The following is a 20,394-nucleotide window of genomic DNA, read 5'->3' on the forward strand; positions in this document are numbered from 1 at the left end:
AGGAGTTTGAGACCTGACCGAAATGGCAAAACCCCGTCTCTACTGAAAATACGAAATTAGCCGGGTGTGGTGGCGCATGCCTGTAATCTCAGCTACTTTGGAGCCTGAGGCAGGAGAATCGCTTGAACCCAGGAGGCAGAGGTTGCAGTGAGCTGAGATCTCACTATTGCACTCTAGCCTGTGCAACAAGAGTGAAACTCTGTCTCCAAAAAAAAAAAAAAAAGCCATCCTGACCCATGTGAGGTGATAGCTCATTTCAATTTTGATTTGCATTTCTCTGATGATGACTGACATTGAATATTTCTTCGTATAACTGCTGGCCATTTGTATGTCTTCTTTGGAAAAATTTGTATGTCTTCTTTGGAGGAACAAAAACTACTATTTGTTGAAGAGACTTCTCTTTCCACATTATATATTCTAGGCACTTTTGTCAAAGATCAATTGACTACATATGTGTGGATTTTTTCCTGGGCTCTCTATTCTTTTCCATTTCTCTATATGTCTGTCTTCTGCAAGGACCATACTATTTGGATTATTGTAGCTTTAGAATATATTTCTTTTCTTTTCTTTTTGAGACTGAGTCTCACTCTGTTGCCCAGGCTGGAGTGCAGTGTTGCGATCTTGGCTCACTGCAACCTCTGCCTCTTGGGTTCAGGTGATTCTCCTGCTTCAGCCTCCTGAGTAGCTGGGATTACAATTGTGTGCCACCACACCTGGCTAATTTTTGTATTTTTAGTAGAGACAGGGTTTTACTTTGTTGGTCAGGCTGGTCTCCAACTCTTGACCTCGTGATCCGCCCACATCAGCCTCCCAAAGTGCTGGGATTACAAGTGTGAACCACCAAGTCCAGCTGTGTAATATATTTCAAAATTAGGAAATGTTATGCCTTCAGCTTTGTTCTTCATTCTTAAGATTAATTTGACTATTTATGGTCTTTAGTGGTTCCGTATGAATATTAGAATTGCTTTTTTCTATTTCTATAAAAAATGTCATTGGAATTTGGATAGAAATTGCATTGAATCTGTAGATCACTTTTGGACTTATGGATATTTTAACAATATTGAGTCTTCTAATTCATGAACATGAGGTGTCTTTTCATTTGTGTCTTGTTTAATATCTTTTAAAATTTATAAGCAGACATTGTAGGAGATGTCTTGTTTAATTTCTTTCATCAATATTTTGTAGTTTTCAGCATATAAGTCTTTCATCTCAATTCAATTTATTCCTGGGTATTTTATTATTTTGTTGTTATTGTAAATGGGATTATTTTTCTAATTTCTTTTCAAATAGTTTGTTGTTAATTTATCTATATGACTTTAAAGATTGTTTTTGGGCTGGGTGCAGTGGCTCACACCTGTAATCCCAGAACTTTGGGAGGCTGAGGCAGGTTGGTCACTTGAGTTCTGGAGTTCAAGACCAGCTTGGCCAACATAGTAAAATCCCATCTCCACTAAAAATACAAAAATTAGTCAGATGTAGTGGTACACACCTGTAATCCCAGTTACTTGGGAGGCTGAGGCAGGAGAATCTCTTGAACCTGGGAGGCAGAGGTCGCAATGAACCGAGATTGTGCCACTGCACTCCAGCCTGGGTGACAGAGACTCTTATCTCCAAAAAAAAAAAAAAGATTGTTGTTTATGTTAGTGTTAGTTAGGGCTTAACACTAGATTATAAAGAGATTAATAAGGACTTATTAATAATAAGTTTTGAGAAAATTAAATTGCTCATTTAAAAAAATTTAGTTGAGACATAATTGTACATATTTATAGGGTACATAATGATGTTGCAATACATATAATGTATAGTGATCAAATCAGGGTAATTAGCATATCCATCATCTTAAACATTTATCATTTCTTTGTGTTGGAAACATTCAATATTCTGCTTCTAGCTGTTTGAAACTATATATGATTGTTAACTATGGTCATCCTATAGTGCTATAGAACAGGGGTCCCCAACCCCCATGGTTCTGGTCTGTGGCCTATTAGGCACTGGGTCACACAGCAGAAGGTGAGTGGCAGGTGAGCAAGTGTAGCTTCATCTATATTTGCAGCTGCTCTCCATCACTTGATTTACCACCTAAGCTTTGCCTCCTATCAGATCTGCTGCAGCATTAGATTCTTATAGGAACACAAACCCTATTGTGAACTGCACATGTTAGGGATCTAGGTTGTGAGCTCCTTATGAGAATCTAATGCCTGATGATCTGTCACTATCTCCCATTACTCCCAGATAGGATCACCTAGTTGCAGGAAAAAAAGCTCAGGGCACTGACTCTACATTATGGTGAGTTGTATAACTATTTCATTATATATTACAATGTAATATTAATGGAAATAAAGTGCACAATAAATGTAATGAACTTATATCATTCCAGAACAATCCGCCTTCTTACACCATACCTCTGGTCCATGGAAAAATTGTCTTCCACAAAACCAGTTGCTGGTGCTACAGAGGTTGGGGACAGCTGCTGTAGAACACTAAAATGTATTCCTCCTATCTGGTTGTAATTTTGTAACCTTTGCCAAATCTCTCTTTTCCCTTGCCTTATTCCCCTCTGCCCTTCCCAGCCTGTATTATCCTCTTTCTGCTTTTTACTTCTATGAGATCAACTTTTTTTTTTTTTTTTTTTTTTTTTGAGATGGAGTCTCACACTCTGTCACCAGGGTGGAGTGCAGTAGTGCGATCTTGGCTCACTGCAACCTCTGCCTCCAGGGTTCAAGCGATTCTCCTGAGTCAGCTTCCCAAGTAGCTGGGACTCCAGGTGCACACCCCCATGCCCAGCTAATTTTTGTATTTTTGGTAGAGACAGGGTTTCACCATGTTGGCCAGGATGGTCTCTATCTCTTGACCTTGTGATCCACCTGCCTCGGCCTCCCAAAGTGCTGGGATTACAGGTGTGACCCACTGCACCTGGCCTTTTTTTTTTTAGCTTCCACAAATGAGTGAGAACATGCACCGTTTCACTTTTTCTGTTCCTGGCTTATTTCACTTAACGTAATGTCCTCCATTTCCATCCATGTTGTTGTGAATAACAGGATTTCATTCTTATTGATAGTTGAATAGTATTCCATTGTATATATATATACCACATTTTTTTTTAATCCATTCATCTGTTGTTTGACACTTAGGGTGATTCTGTATGGCTGTTGTGAATACTCCTGCAACAAACATGAGGGTATGGATGTCTCCTTGATATCCTGATTTCTTTTCCTTTAAATAGATGGCCAGTAGTGGGACTCATAGATTATATGGTAGTTCTTCTTCTTTTTCTTAAATTCAAGAAGATTTATTTTTATTTATTTATTTATGTATTTATTTATTTAGTGATAGAGTCTTGCTCTCTCCTCACCCAGGATGGAGTGCAGTGGTGCAATCTTGGCTCACTGCAACCTCCACCTCCTGGGTTCAAGCAATTTTCCTGCCTCAGCCTCCTGAGTAGCTGGGACCCCAGGCACCCACCACCATGCCTGGCTAATTTTTGTATTTTTAGTACAGATGGGTTTCACCATGTTGGCCAGGCTGGTCTCAAACTCCTGACCTTGCGATCTGCCCGTCTTGACCTCCCAAAGTGCTGGGATTACAGGCGTGAGCCACTGAACCCAGCCTGGAATTTTCTTTTTCTTTTTCTTTTTTTTAAAATTTTTATTTCATGGTAGTCTCATGAGTTTTTTTTTCTTTTTTCTTTTGGAATTTTATTTTTAAATTCGAGGAATATCTGGTAGTTCTATTTGTAGGTTTTTTGTTTTGCTTTTTTTTTTTTTTTTTTTTTTCAAGAGACAAGGTCTTGCTCTGTTGTCCAGATAACGAGTGCAGTGACTTGATCATAGCTCACTGCAGCCTCAACTCTTGGGCTCTAGCAATCCTCCTGCCTCAGCCTCCTGAGTAGCTGGGACTACAAGTGTGTACTACCACACTGAGCTAATTTTAAAAAGAGATGGTGTCTTGCTTTGTTGCCCAGGCTTGTCTTGATCTCCTAGTCTCAACTGATACTCCTGCCTTGGCCTCCAAAAGCACCAGGATTACAGATGTAAGCCACCACGTCCAGTCCCCTATTTGTAGTTTTTTGAGGAACCTCCATACCGTTCTCCATAGTGATTGTACAACTTTATATTCCCACCAATACTGTATAAGAGAACTCCCTTTTCTCTGTGTCCTCACCAGCTGTATTAGTCCATTTTCATGCTGCTGATAAAGACATAACTGAGACTGGGTAATTTATAAAGAAAAGGAGATTTAATGGACTCACAGTTCCATGTGGCTAGGGAGGACTCACAATCATGGCAGAAGGTGAAAGGCACATCTTACATAGTGGCAGACAAGAGAGGATGAGAGCCAAGCAAAAGGGGAAAGCCCTTATAAAATCATCAGATCTCAAGAACAGTATGGGGGAAACAGCCCCCATAATTCAATTATCTCCCACCAGTCCCTCCCACAACACACGGGAATTATGGGAGCTAAAGTTCAAGATGAGATTTGGATGGGACACAGCCAAACAATATCATCAGCATTTGTTATTTTGTTGTTTGTTTGTTTGCTTTTGAGACTACGTCTCACTCTGTCACCCAGGCCAGAGTGCAGTGGTGCAATCTCAGCTCATTGCCAACCTCTACCTCCTGGGTTCAAGCAATTCTTGTGCCTCAGCCTCCCAAGTAGCTGGGATTGCAGGCATGCGCCACCACACCTTGCTAATTTTTGTGTTTTTAGTAGAAACAGGGTTTCACTGTGTTGGCCAGGCTGTTCTTGAACTCCTGACCCACCTTAGCCTCCCAAAGTGCTGGGATTACAGGTATGAGCCACCATTAACAGGCCAGCTGTTGTTATTTTTTTGTCTTTTTGTTAATAGCCATCTTAACTGGGATGAGACAACACCTCACTGTGGTTTTGATTTGCATCCCTGATGATTAGTGATATTGGGCATATTTTTCTTATATTTGTTGTCCATTTGTATGTCTTCTTTTGAGAAATGTCTGTTCAGATCCTTTGCCCATTTAAAAACTGGATTGTTGGTTTTTTTTTGCTGTTGAGATGTTTCAGTTCCTTATATATTCTGAGTAATAATCCTATCAGATGAATACTTTACAGATTTTTTTTCCCATTCTTATGTTGTATTTTCACTCTTGTTTCCTTTGCAGGGCAGAAGCTTTTTAGTTTGATATAATCCCATTTGTTTATTTTTGTTCTCATTGCTTGTGCTTTTGAGGTCATATTATAAAATCTTTTCCCAGATCAATGTCCTGAAGCATTTCCTCTATGTTTTCTTCTAGTAGTTTTATAGTTTCACGTCTTACATTTAGGTCTTTGATTCATATTGAGTTGATTTTTGCATAGAGTGAGAGCTGGGAATCTAGTTTCATTCCTCTGCATATGGATATCCAGTTTTCCAATCACCATTTATTGAAGAGGAGGATAGCTTGAGCCTAGGAGTTCAAGATTAGTTTGGGCAACACAGTGAGACCTCATCTCTACAAATAATATTTTAAAATTAACTGGGCATGGTGGCATACACCCATCATCTCTGCTACTTGGGAGGCTGAGGCATGAGGATCATTTGAACCTGGGAGATTGAGGCTGTAGTGAGCTGTGATCCAATGTATGTCCTTGGCACCTTTGCCAAAAATTAGTTGGCTATAGATAAGTGGGTTCTCTATTCTGTTCTACTGGTCTGTGTTTCTGTTTTTATACCAATACCATAGTATTTTGGTTATAGCTTTGTAATATATCTTGAAGTCTAGTAGTGTGGTGCCTCTGGCTTTGTTGGTTTTGTTCAGGATTACTTTGGTTATTGGGGTTCTTTGTGGTTCCATACACATTTTAGTATTTTTTTTTTCTATTTCTGTGAAGAATGTAATTTTTATAGGGATTGCATTGTATAGATTGCTTTGGTTAGTAGATTACAATTTTTTTTAAAGTTCTAAATTTAAAGACATAGTGTTATTTTGTAAAATTTCATTGATGTTAACAATTAATATAGTTGCTCCTAAATTAGGAAGAATTTTCAAAATCTGTTAATATGAAAGAAACTACCTTATTTTTAGAATTGGCCCAATTCTGGGGTGAGGGCTAGTATTAAATATTAAAAAGGTGACATCTTTTGTGTAATACTGAAAATATGTAAAATACTAGAATCCTTACCCTAGGTCTAGTTCTGCCCTTCACAGCCAGCCAGCAATGAATAGAGGAAAAATGCTTTCTGACTATTTTAGAAGTTTCAGATCTTGAGAAATTCACATTGCAACACAGTATATTGCAATATACTCATGAGTATATTGTCAACTAAGAAAGTCCCATTCTACCTAATAATTTTCCATAGTTTATATTCTTTATTTTTTTCAGATGAGGTCTTGCTCTGTTGCCCAGGCTGGAGTGAAGTGGCATAATCATGGCTCACTACAGCCTTGATCTCCTGGGCTCCAGTGATCCTCCTGCCTCAGTCTCCCAAGTGGCTGGGACAACAAGCACATGCCACCATGCCTGGCTAATTTTAAAATAGTTTTTGTATAGATGAGGTCTCACTGTGTTGCCCAAGCTGATCTTGAACTCCTTGGCTCAAACTATCCTCCCACCTCAGCCTCCCAAAGTGCTGGAACTACAGGTGTGAACCACCATGCTTGGTCCATAGTATTCAGTGAACATGATATGGCAAAATCACTAGAGCTCCATGCCTCTCCACCCATGTTCCTCCTCATGTCAAACACCTTGTCCTAGAATGACAGAGCTCCTACGATATGCTATCTGTGCATAAAGCCTCACTACAGCATCCCCATTTCCCTTTTCCTATTCCCCTGGCCTAGCCCCTTCACTATGTCCTTATCTGCTCCCTTAATCAGTTGTAGAACAAGAACATTAGCATTTGAACTCTATCATGGAAAAGAGGAAGGGGATCATTCCAACGTCATAGGCTAAAAAATCTGTGACTAGTCAGTTCTTTTCTTTTCTTTCTTTTTTGAGACAGAGTCTTGCTCTGTCTCCCAGGCTGGAGTGTAATGGCAGAATCTTGGTTCACTGCAACCTCCACCTCCTGGGTTCAAGCAATTCTCCTGTCTCAGCTTCTCAAGTAGCTGGAATTACAGGCACCTGCCATCATGCCTGGCTAATTTTTATATTTTGTAGAGATGGAGTTTCACCATGTCGGCCAGGATGGCCTGGAGCTCCTGACCTTAGGTGGTCCACCAGCCTCAGCCTCTCGAAGTGCTGGGATTAAAGGTGTGAGCCACTGTGCCCAGCCAGACTAGTCAGTTCTTGGATGTTCCAAAATAAAGATAACTTACACCTTACTCTTAGTTACATTTTGTTACATTAGTTAGGCAAAGGAGGTTGGTATGTCTTTTGTAACACAACTTTAGGTATATAATCAAAACATTCAGGTGTTGGGGTATGTGCATAAGAAGGGGTACAGTCTGCAGATGTGGTTGTGATGCATTTTTTCATTTTTGTTTTGTTTTTTTGAGATGGAGTCTCGCTCTGTCACCAGGCTGGAGTGCAATGGCATGATCTTGGCTCACTGCATCTTCCACTTCCTGGGTTCAAGTGATTCTCTTGCCTCAGTCTCCCAGGTAGCTGGGACTACAGGCACCTGCTGCCACGCCCAGCTAATTTTTGTGTTTTTAGTAGAGACGGGGTTTCACCATGTTGGCCAGGATGGTCTCCATCTCTTGACCTCATGATCCTCTTGCCTTGGCCTCCCAAAGTGCTGGGACTACAGGCATGAGCCACTGTGCCTGGCCAATACATTGTTATTTTCTATCCTGATGAAAAATGTGATTTTTGCACTATTTTTTTTTTTTGAGATGGAGTTTTGCTCTTGTTGCCTAGGCTGGAGTGCGATGGCACAATCTTGGCTCACTGCAACCTTCGCCTCTTGTGTTCAAGAGATTCTCCTGCCTCAGCTTCCCGAGTAGCTGGGATTACAGGTGCCCGCCACCGTGCCTGCCACCGTGCCTGGCTAATTTTTTGTTTTTTTAGTAGAGATAAGGTTTCATCATGTTGGCCAGGATGGTTCTGAACTCCTGACCTCAGGTGTTCCACCCGCCTCAGCCTCCCAAAGTGCTGGGATTACAGGCGTGAGCCACCACATCCAGCCTTTTTGCACTGTTAATAAACAAATATACTAGTGGCTTAGGTTTCACAATTTACATAGCTGATATGATGCACTTTGCCAGACATAAAATTATACATCTTTCCCCACCCTCATGGCTCTATGTTTACACAAAATCACACACAGCTTTTGTTCAGAGTGCTACCATTTTCATATAGAAACATTATAGGTAAAATTTCCAATACAAGACAAATTGTACTTATCTTTATGTACAACTAAGTAAATCAGTTTTTAAAAACCCCATAAAACAAACAAACAAAAATACTAAACAAAAACCATTTTATTTGTTGGCATTTTTTTGTTGTTTAGAATATTCCCTTTGCTATAAGAGTGGTCAGCTAATGAGTGACAGAGTGTTACTTATGAACAAGTTGCTTGCATCCTCATTTTTACTGCTCCTTTTATGGCTGATTTTCTTGGCATCTTTGGATGCTTTCCAATTCATTAGGAATTGTCTTTCTATATTTTTAATTTCTTTTCCATCAAGAAATTCTGGAGAAAAATATACATTTGTTTTAAAAATACAGTATATACATATAAGCATAAGTCAAAATACGCACTTCTGGTTCAGAGCACAGAAACTTAAGTTACATCAGAGACTGAAATAAATTTGTTTTCAAAATACCTTAATAACACAACGTATGTACTTTTGTTAAGGTTTTATTTATTTTTACATTTTTTTTCTGATTCCAAAAAGAATATGTGCTTGTTATAAACAATGGAAATATAATTAAATAAAACATTAGAAGCCTCTGTAATTATCATCGATACCCCTTCTTCTTCTCGTTTTTTGTTTGTTTGTTTGTTTGTTTGTTTGAGATAAGGTCTTGCTCTGTCATCTAGGCTGGAGTGCGTGGAGTGATCTTGTCTTACAGTAACCTCTGTCCCCTGGGGCTCAAGTGATCCTTACACCTCAGTCTCCCGAGTAACTGGGACCACGGGTGTGCATAACCATCCCCAGCTATTTCTTTGTATTTTTAGTGGAGACAAGGTCTTGCCATGTTGCCCAGACTGGCCAGGAACTCCTGAGCTCAAGCAATCCGCCTGCCTTAGCCTCCCAAAGTGCTAGAATTTCAGGCATGAGCCACCATGTTTGGCCATACCCCTTATTATGTTTGTTTGTTTGTTTATTTATTTATTTTTGAGACAGGATCTCACTCTGTCACCCAGGCTGGAGTGCAGCGGCATGATCTTAGCTCACTGCAACCTCAAAACTCCTCAGCTTAAGTGATCCTCCTGCCTTAACCACCTGAGTAGCTAGAACTATAGCCATTTGCCACCATGCCTGGATAATTAAAAACATTGTTTTTGTAGAGATGGGATCTCACTATGTTGCTCAGGCTGCTCCTGTATTCTTGGCCTCAGGCAATCCTCTCACTTTGGCTTCCAAAAGTGCTGGGATTACAGAGGTGTAATAGAAATTGAGCTTCATAAATTATACAAATAATTTTTGTATGTTGTAAGACATTTGGAAAACACACAAAAAATAAAAAAGTATTATTCCCCAATGAGAAAGAATCACTGATAACATTTTTGTATATTTCTTACCATGTTTTAATTTTCTATATATGTATATAAAGTTGGAATCCTCTATTTATATTAGTTTTGCATCCTGTTTTTAAATATTATGTTGTGAACATTTTACCATATCTTTCCTTAAACACAGTTTTCAATGGCTGTTCCTCTATTGTTTATGAATATCCTATAAAATATTGAACAATTCCCTTATTATAGGATATTTTATATTGCCTATATTGTTTCTTTAATTACATGAACACAGATAGCCTTCATTTAATAGAAGGATGATTTTTTTCTTAATTTTTTTTCTTTTTTTCCGTAGGACTCTGATAGATTTTTTTTCTAATAAAAATTTTGTATAGTAGTTTTGAAAATTAGATATTTTCTCTCATTATCCATGTAATGTCTTCTACTAGATCCCAGAATACGGAAAGAATGTAATAAAATTTATTAGATCACACATTCTTTTTTTTGAAATGGAGTTTTGCTTTTGTTGCCCAGGCTGGAGTGCAATGGCATGATCTTGGCTCACCACAACCTCCGCCTCCCGGGTTCAAGCTATTCTCCTGCCTCAGCCTCCTGAGTAGCTGGGATTACAGGCATGTGCCACGAAGCCCAGCTAATTTTTTGTACTTTTAGTAGAGATGGAGTTTCTCCATGTTGGTCAGGCTGGTTTGAACTCCTGACCTCAAATGACTCGCCCGCCTTGGCTTCCCAAAGTGCTGGGATTACAGGCGTGAGCCACCGTGCCCAGCCTAGAACATACATTCTTTCAGGGATAATGACAATATTCTGATAAAATATTGGTCATACTACTGAAAATGTTAACACTACCACTTAAACATGAGCCATAATACTGTGTTATACATAAAGTACAAAATAAAATGTTGAAGCAGAAAATATAAACTAGAACCATAGAATCTAGAAGTAAAATTGTCTCCATATCTTATTTCATGTACTTTTTTTCACTGAACAAGATAGCACTCTCCAAACCATAAGAAATTGTCACATGCCTTAATACTTATAACTTTACATTAAAGGCCATTCTTTTTTAAATAATTGATTTATTTTAAAAAATAAGTCTTTAATCATATGCACACAAGGGGAATAAAGGGCAACACCAGGCTGAATGGAGAAAGGAGGAAGATATTCTCCCTTTGTCCCAGTGTCTGCTTGGCACAGTTCTGAGATCACACAAACAAGTGGGAATGGATTGGGAAACACAATAAGTGAGAGGACTGACAAGACAAAGGCAAGTGGGGAGAGGCAAGGGCTCGAAGTAGTCTCTATCAATCAGTGGACTCTAACACAGATTCACTCAGTGCAAGTTCCCAGTAGTGTTCAGCTTCATGCTTTTTGAAATGCTCACGAGTCATGTTCTCTGTAGGACACTGTTTAAACTTCATCTCTCCAAAGCTCCAGTCTTTGGCTGTACCCTCCCAGACTACTACATATTTGTTGGTTTTCTTCACAGTTTCCTCATCAGATTCCTCCTCATCATCTCCTTTTATGTTAGATGTGTGTTCATCCCACTTTATCCGATGCAGCATAAGATGCTTAAATTTCTTCTGGACCTTGGGGCCCCCTTTCACTACTACCATGTTACATCCTTGTGCAGTACTACCACTCCTGTCAAGGTACAACTGCCCAGCATCAGCCTCAATCTTGAACTTCTTGGCTGGGTTGCTCAAATTTCTAACTCTATATACAGATGTGTGTACCCCCTGTGAAATGTCTTAAACTTTTTAATTTTCTTGACCTTTCTCTGTTCTGCTGTGAGTTTTCAGGTAGTGTTGGCCTCTTCATGCATTGTCTGTCTTTTTGCCATCTGAGTTCTGACATGGGCTTCTACCTTCGTGGGGTCTTGAACAGCTTCTGTTCCTAATACTTCCATCAAATTAGAAATTCTCCCTTTGGGTTCTGGAGGAGGCATCAGGCCCAGCGTGACTTTTTCTGGTAGTTTCTTCTGTGCTTCCCTCCTTGTTTGTCTCTGAATTTTTTTCTGTTCCTTCTTGGTAAGATACACTCCCAGAGTAACTGGTGTGTCATTGTTGACTGGAGGATTGAGCTGGGCTGGATGTTCAACAAGATTTGTGATTCCAAAATAATCTTGTCTCTTGGGATTTTCCTCTGTAAGGTCAAAGCCACTGGGGATTATGTAAGAGTCCCACCACTCAATTTCAGGGATATCTCCTTCCTTTAGCTCCTTCCTAGGAGCAATGAGGGTAAGCCTAGTTGAAGTATGGATGCCTGTTTTTTGAGCTACTTGTGAAATCTCTCCTGTAGCTTCTCCAGTTGAGCCTTTGTCCTTAATCGCTGAGCAATCTTCACAAATTTGCCCTTGTCATAGAATTTAAAAGTGCATCTCTGGCTCTGAGAAGAGGCAAGGGAGACTCAGGGGTCAAAAAAGGTATTGGACTCCATGTCTTCTGATGGCTTTTATTTTAGCTGTTGCTTCAATGGTTCCCTCTTCACAGCATGAATATTGGCCTTCAGAGTAGGGATGCGGTGTGTCAGCTCAGTCTCATTGCCTATTGCATCTACAGTGTGCCTTGCTCATCTAGGATCAGTGGTGTAGGTTTAATTTGGTCTTTTAACTCCATCTTCAGGGGAGCAATGCTTATGGCATGGAGATTAGCCAGACCCACCATGTTGGCATTACTGATGAGTCCTGGCTTCAGTGCCAGCCGGGCTTGGATATGAGCTTGTAGTTCGGCTTCTTTCCTTGCCTTCTCAATGGCATCATTCATGAAAGTGGCAGTCTAGGAGGGCTGAATAATGTTGCCAATTGGAAGTCACTCTAGTTGGGAGGAAGAAGGAGTCTTTGGCTGAGATGTACAGGGGCTAATGAAACTCAGCTGTTTTTTCCTCTCCTTGATGTGTGTTGCTGTCTCCATCATCTGATTGGTCTGGAGCTTAGTCAGCATGCCAGGGCTCTCTGATGGAGGCCCAGGGATCACCTCTGACTCTTCTTCCACCTCCTCAAAATGGGGTATTTGTCGCTTCTTTACTCCTGATCTCAAGAGTCATCATCAAACACTTCCTTTAGCTCTCGTTTTCTGCTCCTGTCACTGCTACACTTGGAATGCCTAGAGCTTCCACCTTTCTCCACGGCCTCAGTTTGTCCACAAATCGGAGAGTAGAATAATCAAGAAAAGGTTTCAGATTATCGGCTGCCATCTTCTTGTACATGCTCTACCCCACACAGTTCAGTGCTGCTGTGACCACTGCAGGCTCTGAGAAACCCAGTGCCTTCTTTACTGCCTTCTATATCCATGGTTTCAGCTCATCCAGCTCCTTCTTAGTGTCGTTTTTCAGGAAAAAGAGAATAGCTCAAATGGGACTCAATACTACACCTCACACAAACTTCAGCCTCGGAGATGGAGGCCGAACGTTAAACCAGAACCTGAAACCTTCTAACTGCCCTACAACCTGCCGTCGCTACAGCCATGGCTGCTGCCGCACTGCCATGACTGCTGCCGCACCACTGTCTCCCAATACTTGAGCAGGGAGGGCCAGACAGCCAATTCCTGCAGCCGTATTTGCCACTTCGAGGCAGAGCACATGCGTCGCAGAACCGAAGTTTCCCTTGCTTGCTTGCTTGCTTTCTGTTTCCCGGGCAAAACCTATTAACTAGATTTCTGTCAAGTTAATGTCTTCAACTTCCTGAAGCGGAAATTGGGCTACTTGTAGTTTTCCTCATATGGAGAATAACTGCGCAAAAGTAAACTTTTGCTAGAACGAAGAGTGAAGCTTTTTCGTTTGTGCTCAAACACAGCCTTTCTGATAGAAAGTAAATCCTTGCACAATCATGGTCACTAGAATTAGCCACCCCTCTTTAACCTTTTCTCCCTTATTTAACAAAAGTGTCAGGCCGGGCGCGGTACACTTTGGGAGGCCGAGGCGGGTGAATCACTTGAGGTCAGGAGTTCAAGACCAGCCTGGCCGACATGGTGAAACCCCGTCTCTACTCTAAAGGTCATTCTTTGATGCTCAGTTTTTCCAGCCACTTATATTTATTGATGTCTTTCCAGATCTATTTTATTAATAATTATATAGCTTGTTAGTATATTTTTGGATGGGATATATGTAATAAATACAAATTTTAAAAATATGTTATAAAGATAAGGAATGGAAATTCCAAGTCTTTTATTATTTATTTATTTATTTATTTATTTTTTTATTTTGAGATGGAGTCTTGCTCTGTCGCCAGGCTGGAGTGCAGTGGTGCAATCTCGGCTCACTGTAACCTCCGCCTCCTGGGTTCAGGCAATTCTTCCGCCTGAGTCTCCTGTGTAGCTGTGATTACAGGCACGCGCCACCACACCCGGCTAATTTTTGTATTTTTAGTAGAGACGGGGTTTCACCATGTTGGCCAGGATGGTCTCGATCTCTTGACCTCGTGATCTGCCCGCCTTGGCCTCCCAAAGTGCTGGGATGACATGCGTGAGCCACCGCGCCAGGCCCAAGTCTTTTACTGTAATCTCTTCTTCCTCATGTTAATGTCCCAAACAGAGCTGAGGAATGACTAGGAAACTGTGCCTCAGTTAACCTGATTCCATCTGATTTTTAGCAAATGATTTTTTGTCACCCGGGTCTGGAGTGCGATGGCGTGATCTTGGCTCACTGCAGCCTCCGCCTCCCGAGTTCAAGCGATTCTCCTGTCTCAGCCTCCTGAGTAGCTGGGATTATAGGCGCACGCCCTCATGTCCGGCCATTCTTTTGTATTTTAGTAGAGATAGGGTTTCACCGTGTTGCCCAGACTGGTCTTGAACTCCTGAGCTCAGGCAATTCACCCACCTCCGCCTCCCAGAGTTCTGGGATTACAGGCATGAGACACCTTGCCTGGCCGCAAATGATCTTATTTGAGGTTAATAGGTGTGAAAATGGTTCAAAATTGGAAGCCAGGTAATGGATGCAAGATCATAGACCTATGAGATTTATTTAATTTTAGTAAGTTGCTCTCAATACAAAATTTGCTTCCACTCATGCTAAGTAAGCCAAATATGTGGGTTTTCACTCTATTTGGTGAGGACTGGATAACCTAAAAAACATAAAATGACTCCCATATTACTTATTGCAGGGACACAGCAAACCAGTGCCTTCAAGAGAGGTCACTGCCCATCTCTCTGATGCAATGTCACTTGGTTGCTATTAATAAAGTGCTTTTGTCCATTTCCCCAAGTATAGTGCATATTCAGGAATGTTCTTATTTGTAAGGATCTCATAAAGTGTCTCCCCAGCCCTCTCCCCTATCAAATGAAAGGGATTCCTGTATGTTCTTATGGTAACATTTGGCAGATGTCAAGCAATGAAAACCTGGATCAATTTTATCTACAGAACCAAGAGCTAAGGAGTCTCTTGAGATCATCAAAGGATTTATGCCAACAAAAGTTTGGCAAAGGGTCAGCAAGTTCTACACATTTATGGCTAACCGTTTTTATTGGCAATAAAATATTCTCTTTAAGGAATAAGTATCAGGTGCTTTTAATTCATTATTTCTGAACAGCAGATGTTTTTCATGCTTTATTTCTCAATTTTAGCTTTTGTTCTTATTCAAAATATTGAATTTAAAATTGACAATTTTCACAGATCCAGATGTCATATTTATATTTTTGAAAGCTTGCCGGTAAAATAACTAAAAAGTTAACTAGGTGTCATTCTCTTAAAAATTATATTAATATAAATACATACCCAGTGATTTGGAAACCAATATCAGCCTGTCCCTGTATTTTGGTTTGAGACAAACAGGATTTCCATTTAGATCAATTTTCCACAGCTTCAACAACTTGTTCAATAAAAACTCCAAATCCTATAATTAGAGAAGGAAAAAGCAAAGCACAAGCATTTCATAATTGCCAATACTTCTAGCATGTCAGTTACTGTTTTAAAAGGTAATTACTGCTTTCATGGAGTTCTAGCTCAGAGCCACGTACTTAGAAGGTGCATAATAACTAAATTTTGAATAAAACAATGTATACTGATAATAGAAGACACTAAAGATGAGGCAAAAACTGAGGTCCTAAATTGAGGGCCACACAACTGTTCCCTGTCATACCCCCTTAAATGGTCCCCACTGCAGCTCAGAAAAAGCTTTTTCCTGCAGAAGATGCCCTATTCTTAGTGTATCGCATAGAAATTTACAAATTAGGCAATTAAGGGGTAGTGAGTAAGCAGTCCCTTGCGATTGTAAGCAATGTGTATTGTTGCTTTTTATTTTACAAATTGAATCTGTTAAAAAACAAAAAACAAACACCTACCAAAGGGGAAAATAGAAGGGGGAAAAATCGTTTGTATGCATACTATGCAAAGATCACTTTTAATATGTTGCTATATATCCTTCTAATTTTGAGCATAGGGACTTTTGGGAGGGCACATATTTTTAATTGTCATAACTGTACTGTGAGTACAATTTTGTTTTACATTACATCATAAATATTTGCATGTTTTTATAGCTTACAAGAAGAAAAACAGCTCATTGATATTTCAAGGAATAATAAAGTTATTCCAGGGTCTATAACCCAAATAAATGTGAGGAAAACAGATTAACGGCACTTAATGAACTGTCTCAGTTTGCTCTTTTCACAGCCTCTTGTTCCTATTTGGGTTTCTTTTCCCATCCAATGTCACTCTTTTCCCAGTACCTTGTCTGTCATTTTTTGCTTTCTCCCCTTCCCTCGTTTCTAAAAAATATATTTTAACTACTATTTAATGAAAATGAAGTACACTTTGAGTATTTCTTATATGTGCTCAAAGTTCTGTTCTTTATTTTTAAAATCAGATACATTTAATCTGTAATGAATTACTCAACAAAAGTAGTGCATTTAGGTTGTTTCCATGTCTTGGCTATTGTGAATATTGCTGCAAAGAACATGGGAGTGCAGATGAGGCTTTTAAAATAGTAATTTCACTTCCTTGGATATATACCCTGAATTCAGTCTGTGCTAGACTTTCAGGGATTCAAATAAATAATTTATGTGAAAATATAAGACATTATTTTTTTAAATATACGGCAATCCTAAACTTCCTGGCACTGCTGCTGACTGTGTGACCTTAGGTAAATGTATGTCTTCATCTATAACACGAGGTTAATTAAGATTAGTTACCATGGCATATAAAGTGCCTGGAACAAAGCAAGTAATAAATGTGTCAGTTCTCTGCCTGTTTGCCTGCCCTGCTCTCTCTTAACTAATTCCCTTTCGCTTAATTTTTGTCAACAGAGAGCGAAAACATTTTAAGTAAGGAAGAAGAAGCTTCTTGACCTATTGACAAATAAGTAGTTTACTTTTTATAAGAAAGTTATCTTTATAAATTGTAACTTCAGCCTTCAGTTCTGGACTTTGGAATATGCCTTCTCCAACACCATTTGTTTGTCAGTGTTTAATACAGCCATAGCTATCTTATTTTATGTGAGAGTTACATTGTATTTCTCTTACTCTAAAAATCTGTAAGGAAGGGATTGTGTATCACATTTTTTTACAGTGTCGAATGCGATGCCCAGCATCTAAAAGTTAATAAGGACAATTAGAGAACTTTAAATTGATATAGATAAAAAGAGTGCTTAGAGTTTTGTTAATTGTTCCTTACTTGATAAATGACCCTCGGCATACTCCCTCCAGTGTATGTTTATTTAAGACTAAACTAATCCTGTGCTGAAATACGATTACCCTTTGGATACGCTCTGGTTGTTCATTGCCTTCCTGTCTTTAATAAAAAGCTTTCACTTTCCTGTTCTTCAATAAGTTACTAAAGGAAGCAGACACTTTTCTGGACAGTCTCTGTTTGATAAATGATCATGTCATGCTATCACTTAGAGGAGTGCTGCAAAATACTGAGGAGCAAATTCTATTTCCCCTGCAGGGCTGATGCCTAAGCTCCTGTATAGGCGTCTGCAGAGCAGCAATGTTCTCTCTACCATTAATGATGACCACTGATGAACCTGTATTTGACCAGCATACTCCAATTTTTATCGGAAATGTCTGGACCAACCATTCTTAATAAATCTAAAGACAGCCATTTGTCATCCCTTTGACTGCCTGTCATCATCTGCCTGGGAAAATCTATAATTTTTGGCTTGTTCTTGACTCAACTGTGGAATGAATAAATTTATCTTTGGGCTACTCTGCTTGTCAGGATCAATATTGAGCAGAGGTTGAATAAATTAGAAACAGAAAACATGACAGGCCTTAGAAGTTTGTTCATTTGTGTCTTATAAATCAGATATTTAGTTTATGTAAGAGTCAAGGATTCAGGTTTTTTATTTCCCTCATTCATACTGAAGATTCTACACCTCATGATAAATGGTCATCAGAAAACCAATGAAGTAAATCATAATATATCTGACTTTGAGATGAACTTTTCAGATCATTGTATTGATTTAGCAAACTTTACAGACTTAAAAACTGTAGGTAAAGATTAAACTTTTTTTTGTTCTTCAAGTTTTATACATTTTTGCAGCCATGATATTTATTTGACTTAATAATGTCAGCAAGCTATATAATGCTGGCCCTAGTGAAGTTCATGGCTCAACTTAGCCTCATCAAACTACCTGTACAAATGCAAAAGTTTTATTGTAAATTGTTGTTAAGGTATTTAATAATTTTTATACATTGATGCATATCTGTTTAAAGGCGGTAACAGGAAAAACATACAAAGACATGTTAACCAAAAATAAATGTCATTTTAACTAGACCCCTGTAAGTTAAAGGAGTTTCTAAACAATGGAGTGTTGTTTGGCCTAAAACCTCTCTTTCTCCTTCTCTTCAACGGTTGACCTTGCCACCAATTTTACTGGAGAGAAGTTGGCCATCCGGACCACCAAGTTTTCTCAGTTATCTGCCTTTGGTTTCACACTTCCTCTTCCATTCTTCTTTTCCATTTTCCTCAACAAAGGAAGAGTCACACTTCTTTCCCCAGGTTAATTAGTTCTTTTGATTCCAGTCTTTTCTTCTTAGGCTCTTCTCTCTCTTCCATTTCCATTTCTAATATCTCCTTCTTATCTGGATTTTGTCTCTTATCTACCATTGCCAAACTTCTTGAAGACTGATCCAGACTAGTGCTTCTCAAACTTCCATGTGCTTAAGAATCCTGAGTGATCTTATTTAAATGCAGGTTCTGATTTGTTAGGTCTGAGACAGAAGCAAGCCTAGATTCTTCATTTCTGCTGCTGCCCCTGCTGGTCTAGGTCCCTACTTGGAGTTGGCCTAGGCCACTGCATGGCTACAGTGTGGAGAACAGCTGGTTGCTTCTTCAACCACTGGGTACTCCTGCAACCTGGTGCCATCGAAAAGGCATTGCTAACGTTATCACTGATCCACACATTGCCAATCATATACTTTCTCAGTCTTGATTCTTTGGAATATCTTACCCTGCTCACCACTCCCTTCATGGCTTTGTGATTCTACATTCTTGCAGCCTCCGTGGATCCTTCATCAATCTCTGACCCCACAAGTTACAAACCTCTGACTACAGAAATCCCCCATATATGAAAAGGCTGTTTCATACATTGGGGAAAACTCTATTAAAGTTTCCACCATCTCTCACTTCCTAACTAACCTGGCCTCTTCCAGTCTGTTCTTCACATTGTAGCCATGTGGATCTTTTCAAATCACTAATCTCAGCCACACACTGAGAACTGAGAACACATCTCATAAAAGCAATACTATAAGAACATCTGTGCAGTGACAGTCCTCCCCATAATGCATCAGCACGTTTCCAGAGAGCATGAGCTCCCACTGGGGAGCAGGAGCATATATCCCTGGTGGCAGACACTTTGGGACCAATTCACTAGATTCCTTTTTTATAATCCATGTTTATTCCTTCCAAACAGTGTTTGTTTCCCTGCCCTGGATCACAGCAAAATGTAAAATCACAGCTAGAAAAATGTTTGCCTCCTGTAACCCATTGTCTTCTCTATTTATACTTAGACCCCTTATAGAAAAAGAATGGTCACATTGATAATAGTCAAACATCTGTTACCTTAAGGAAAGAAAGGTCATGTATTGACAAGAGGAAGAACCAAATTATGTGGGAAGCCATACTGAGCATTTCTTTGTACTCTATCCCATCCCCACTGTAGGCAGTCTTGTTGATAATGTTAGTTTCAGTGACCACTTAAACAATACACTGAAGATTCACATTCATCTATCTTCTGAATTCTGGCCTCAGATGTCCAATTATGTACTTGACATTTTCTCTGGAACATTTCAAAGGCACTTCAAACCCTACATGACCAAAACTCATAATCTCTCAAACCTGACTCTTTACTTCTCTTTTTCCCATTGTGCAAAGCAAGAAGCCCAGGAATCACTCTTGACCTCTCCTCCTATGCTCCCTGTATTCAACTCACAACCAAGTCTTATCCATTTTACTTCCTAAACAGCTCTCCAATCTGTCCATTCCATTTCCATCCCTACCCTATTAAAGTTTCCATCATCTCTCACTTTGTAATTAGGCTGGCCTCTTCCAGTCTATTCTTCACACTGTAGCCATGCAGATCTTTTCAAACTGCTAATCTTCAGTTACTTCAAATCTGGCTTAAACACCTCCAGTGGCTCCTCATTGTTCTTAGGATAAAGACAAAAATCCCTTTCATGACCTATGTGGCCCATCTAACCACTGGCCTCTGCACTATTTTCCACCTTCACTATCTCAGCTTCTTATCCCTCATATTGGCCATGCTCCCACCTGCCCCAGGACCTTGGCACATGCTGTTTTCTTTGCTGATAAGTGTTTCTTTTCTCTTAGAACTTGGCTATCCCTACCTTAGAGAAGTCTCT

General features: G+C 39.6%; 1 protein-coding gene and 1 pseudogene across 3 annotated transcripts in view; both read right to left on the bottom strand.

Annotated features, from left to right (window-relative positions):
• PPP1R42 (protein phosphatase 1 regulatory subunit 42) overlaps window positions 1-20,394 on the bottom strand; it is a 64,335-nt gene that overhangs the window by 12,020 nt on the left and 31,921 nt on the right. Inside the window, exons 5-6 of one of the 3 annotated variants that reach the window (XM_064384118.1) lie at window positions 15,311-15,428; window positions 8,459-8,590 (exon numbers count right to left, since the gene is read on the bottom strand). In XM_064384118.1, coding sequence (XP_064240188.1) covers window positions 8,459-8,590; window positions 15,311-15,428 — 250 coding nt within the window. Of the gene's footprint in view, window positions 1-8,198; window positions 8,591-15,310; window positions 15,429-20,394 lie in introns of those variants that run through there. The other 2 variants (XM_021669509.2, XM_064384117.1) reach the window with 2 other exon arrangements.
• LOC105724844 (U4/U6 small nuclear ribonucleoprotein Prp3-like) lies at window positions 10,202-12,823 on the bottom strand (annotated as a pseudogene).

Source organism: Aotus nancymaae, unplaced genomic scaffold (assembly GCF_030222135.1).
Source record: "Aotus nancymaae isolate 86718 unplaced genomic scaffold, 86718_ANA_hifiasm-v0.15.2.pri h1tg000036l, whole genome shotgun sequence".
NCBI classification, from domain to species: Eukaryota; Metazoa; Chordata; class Mammalia; order Primates; family Aotidae; genus Aotus; species Aotus nancymaae.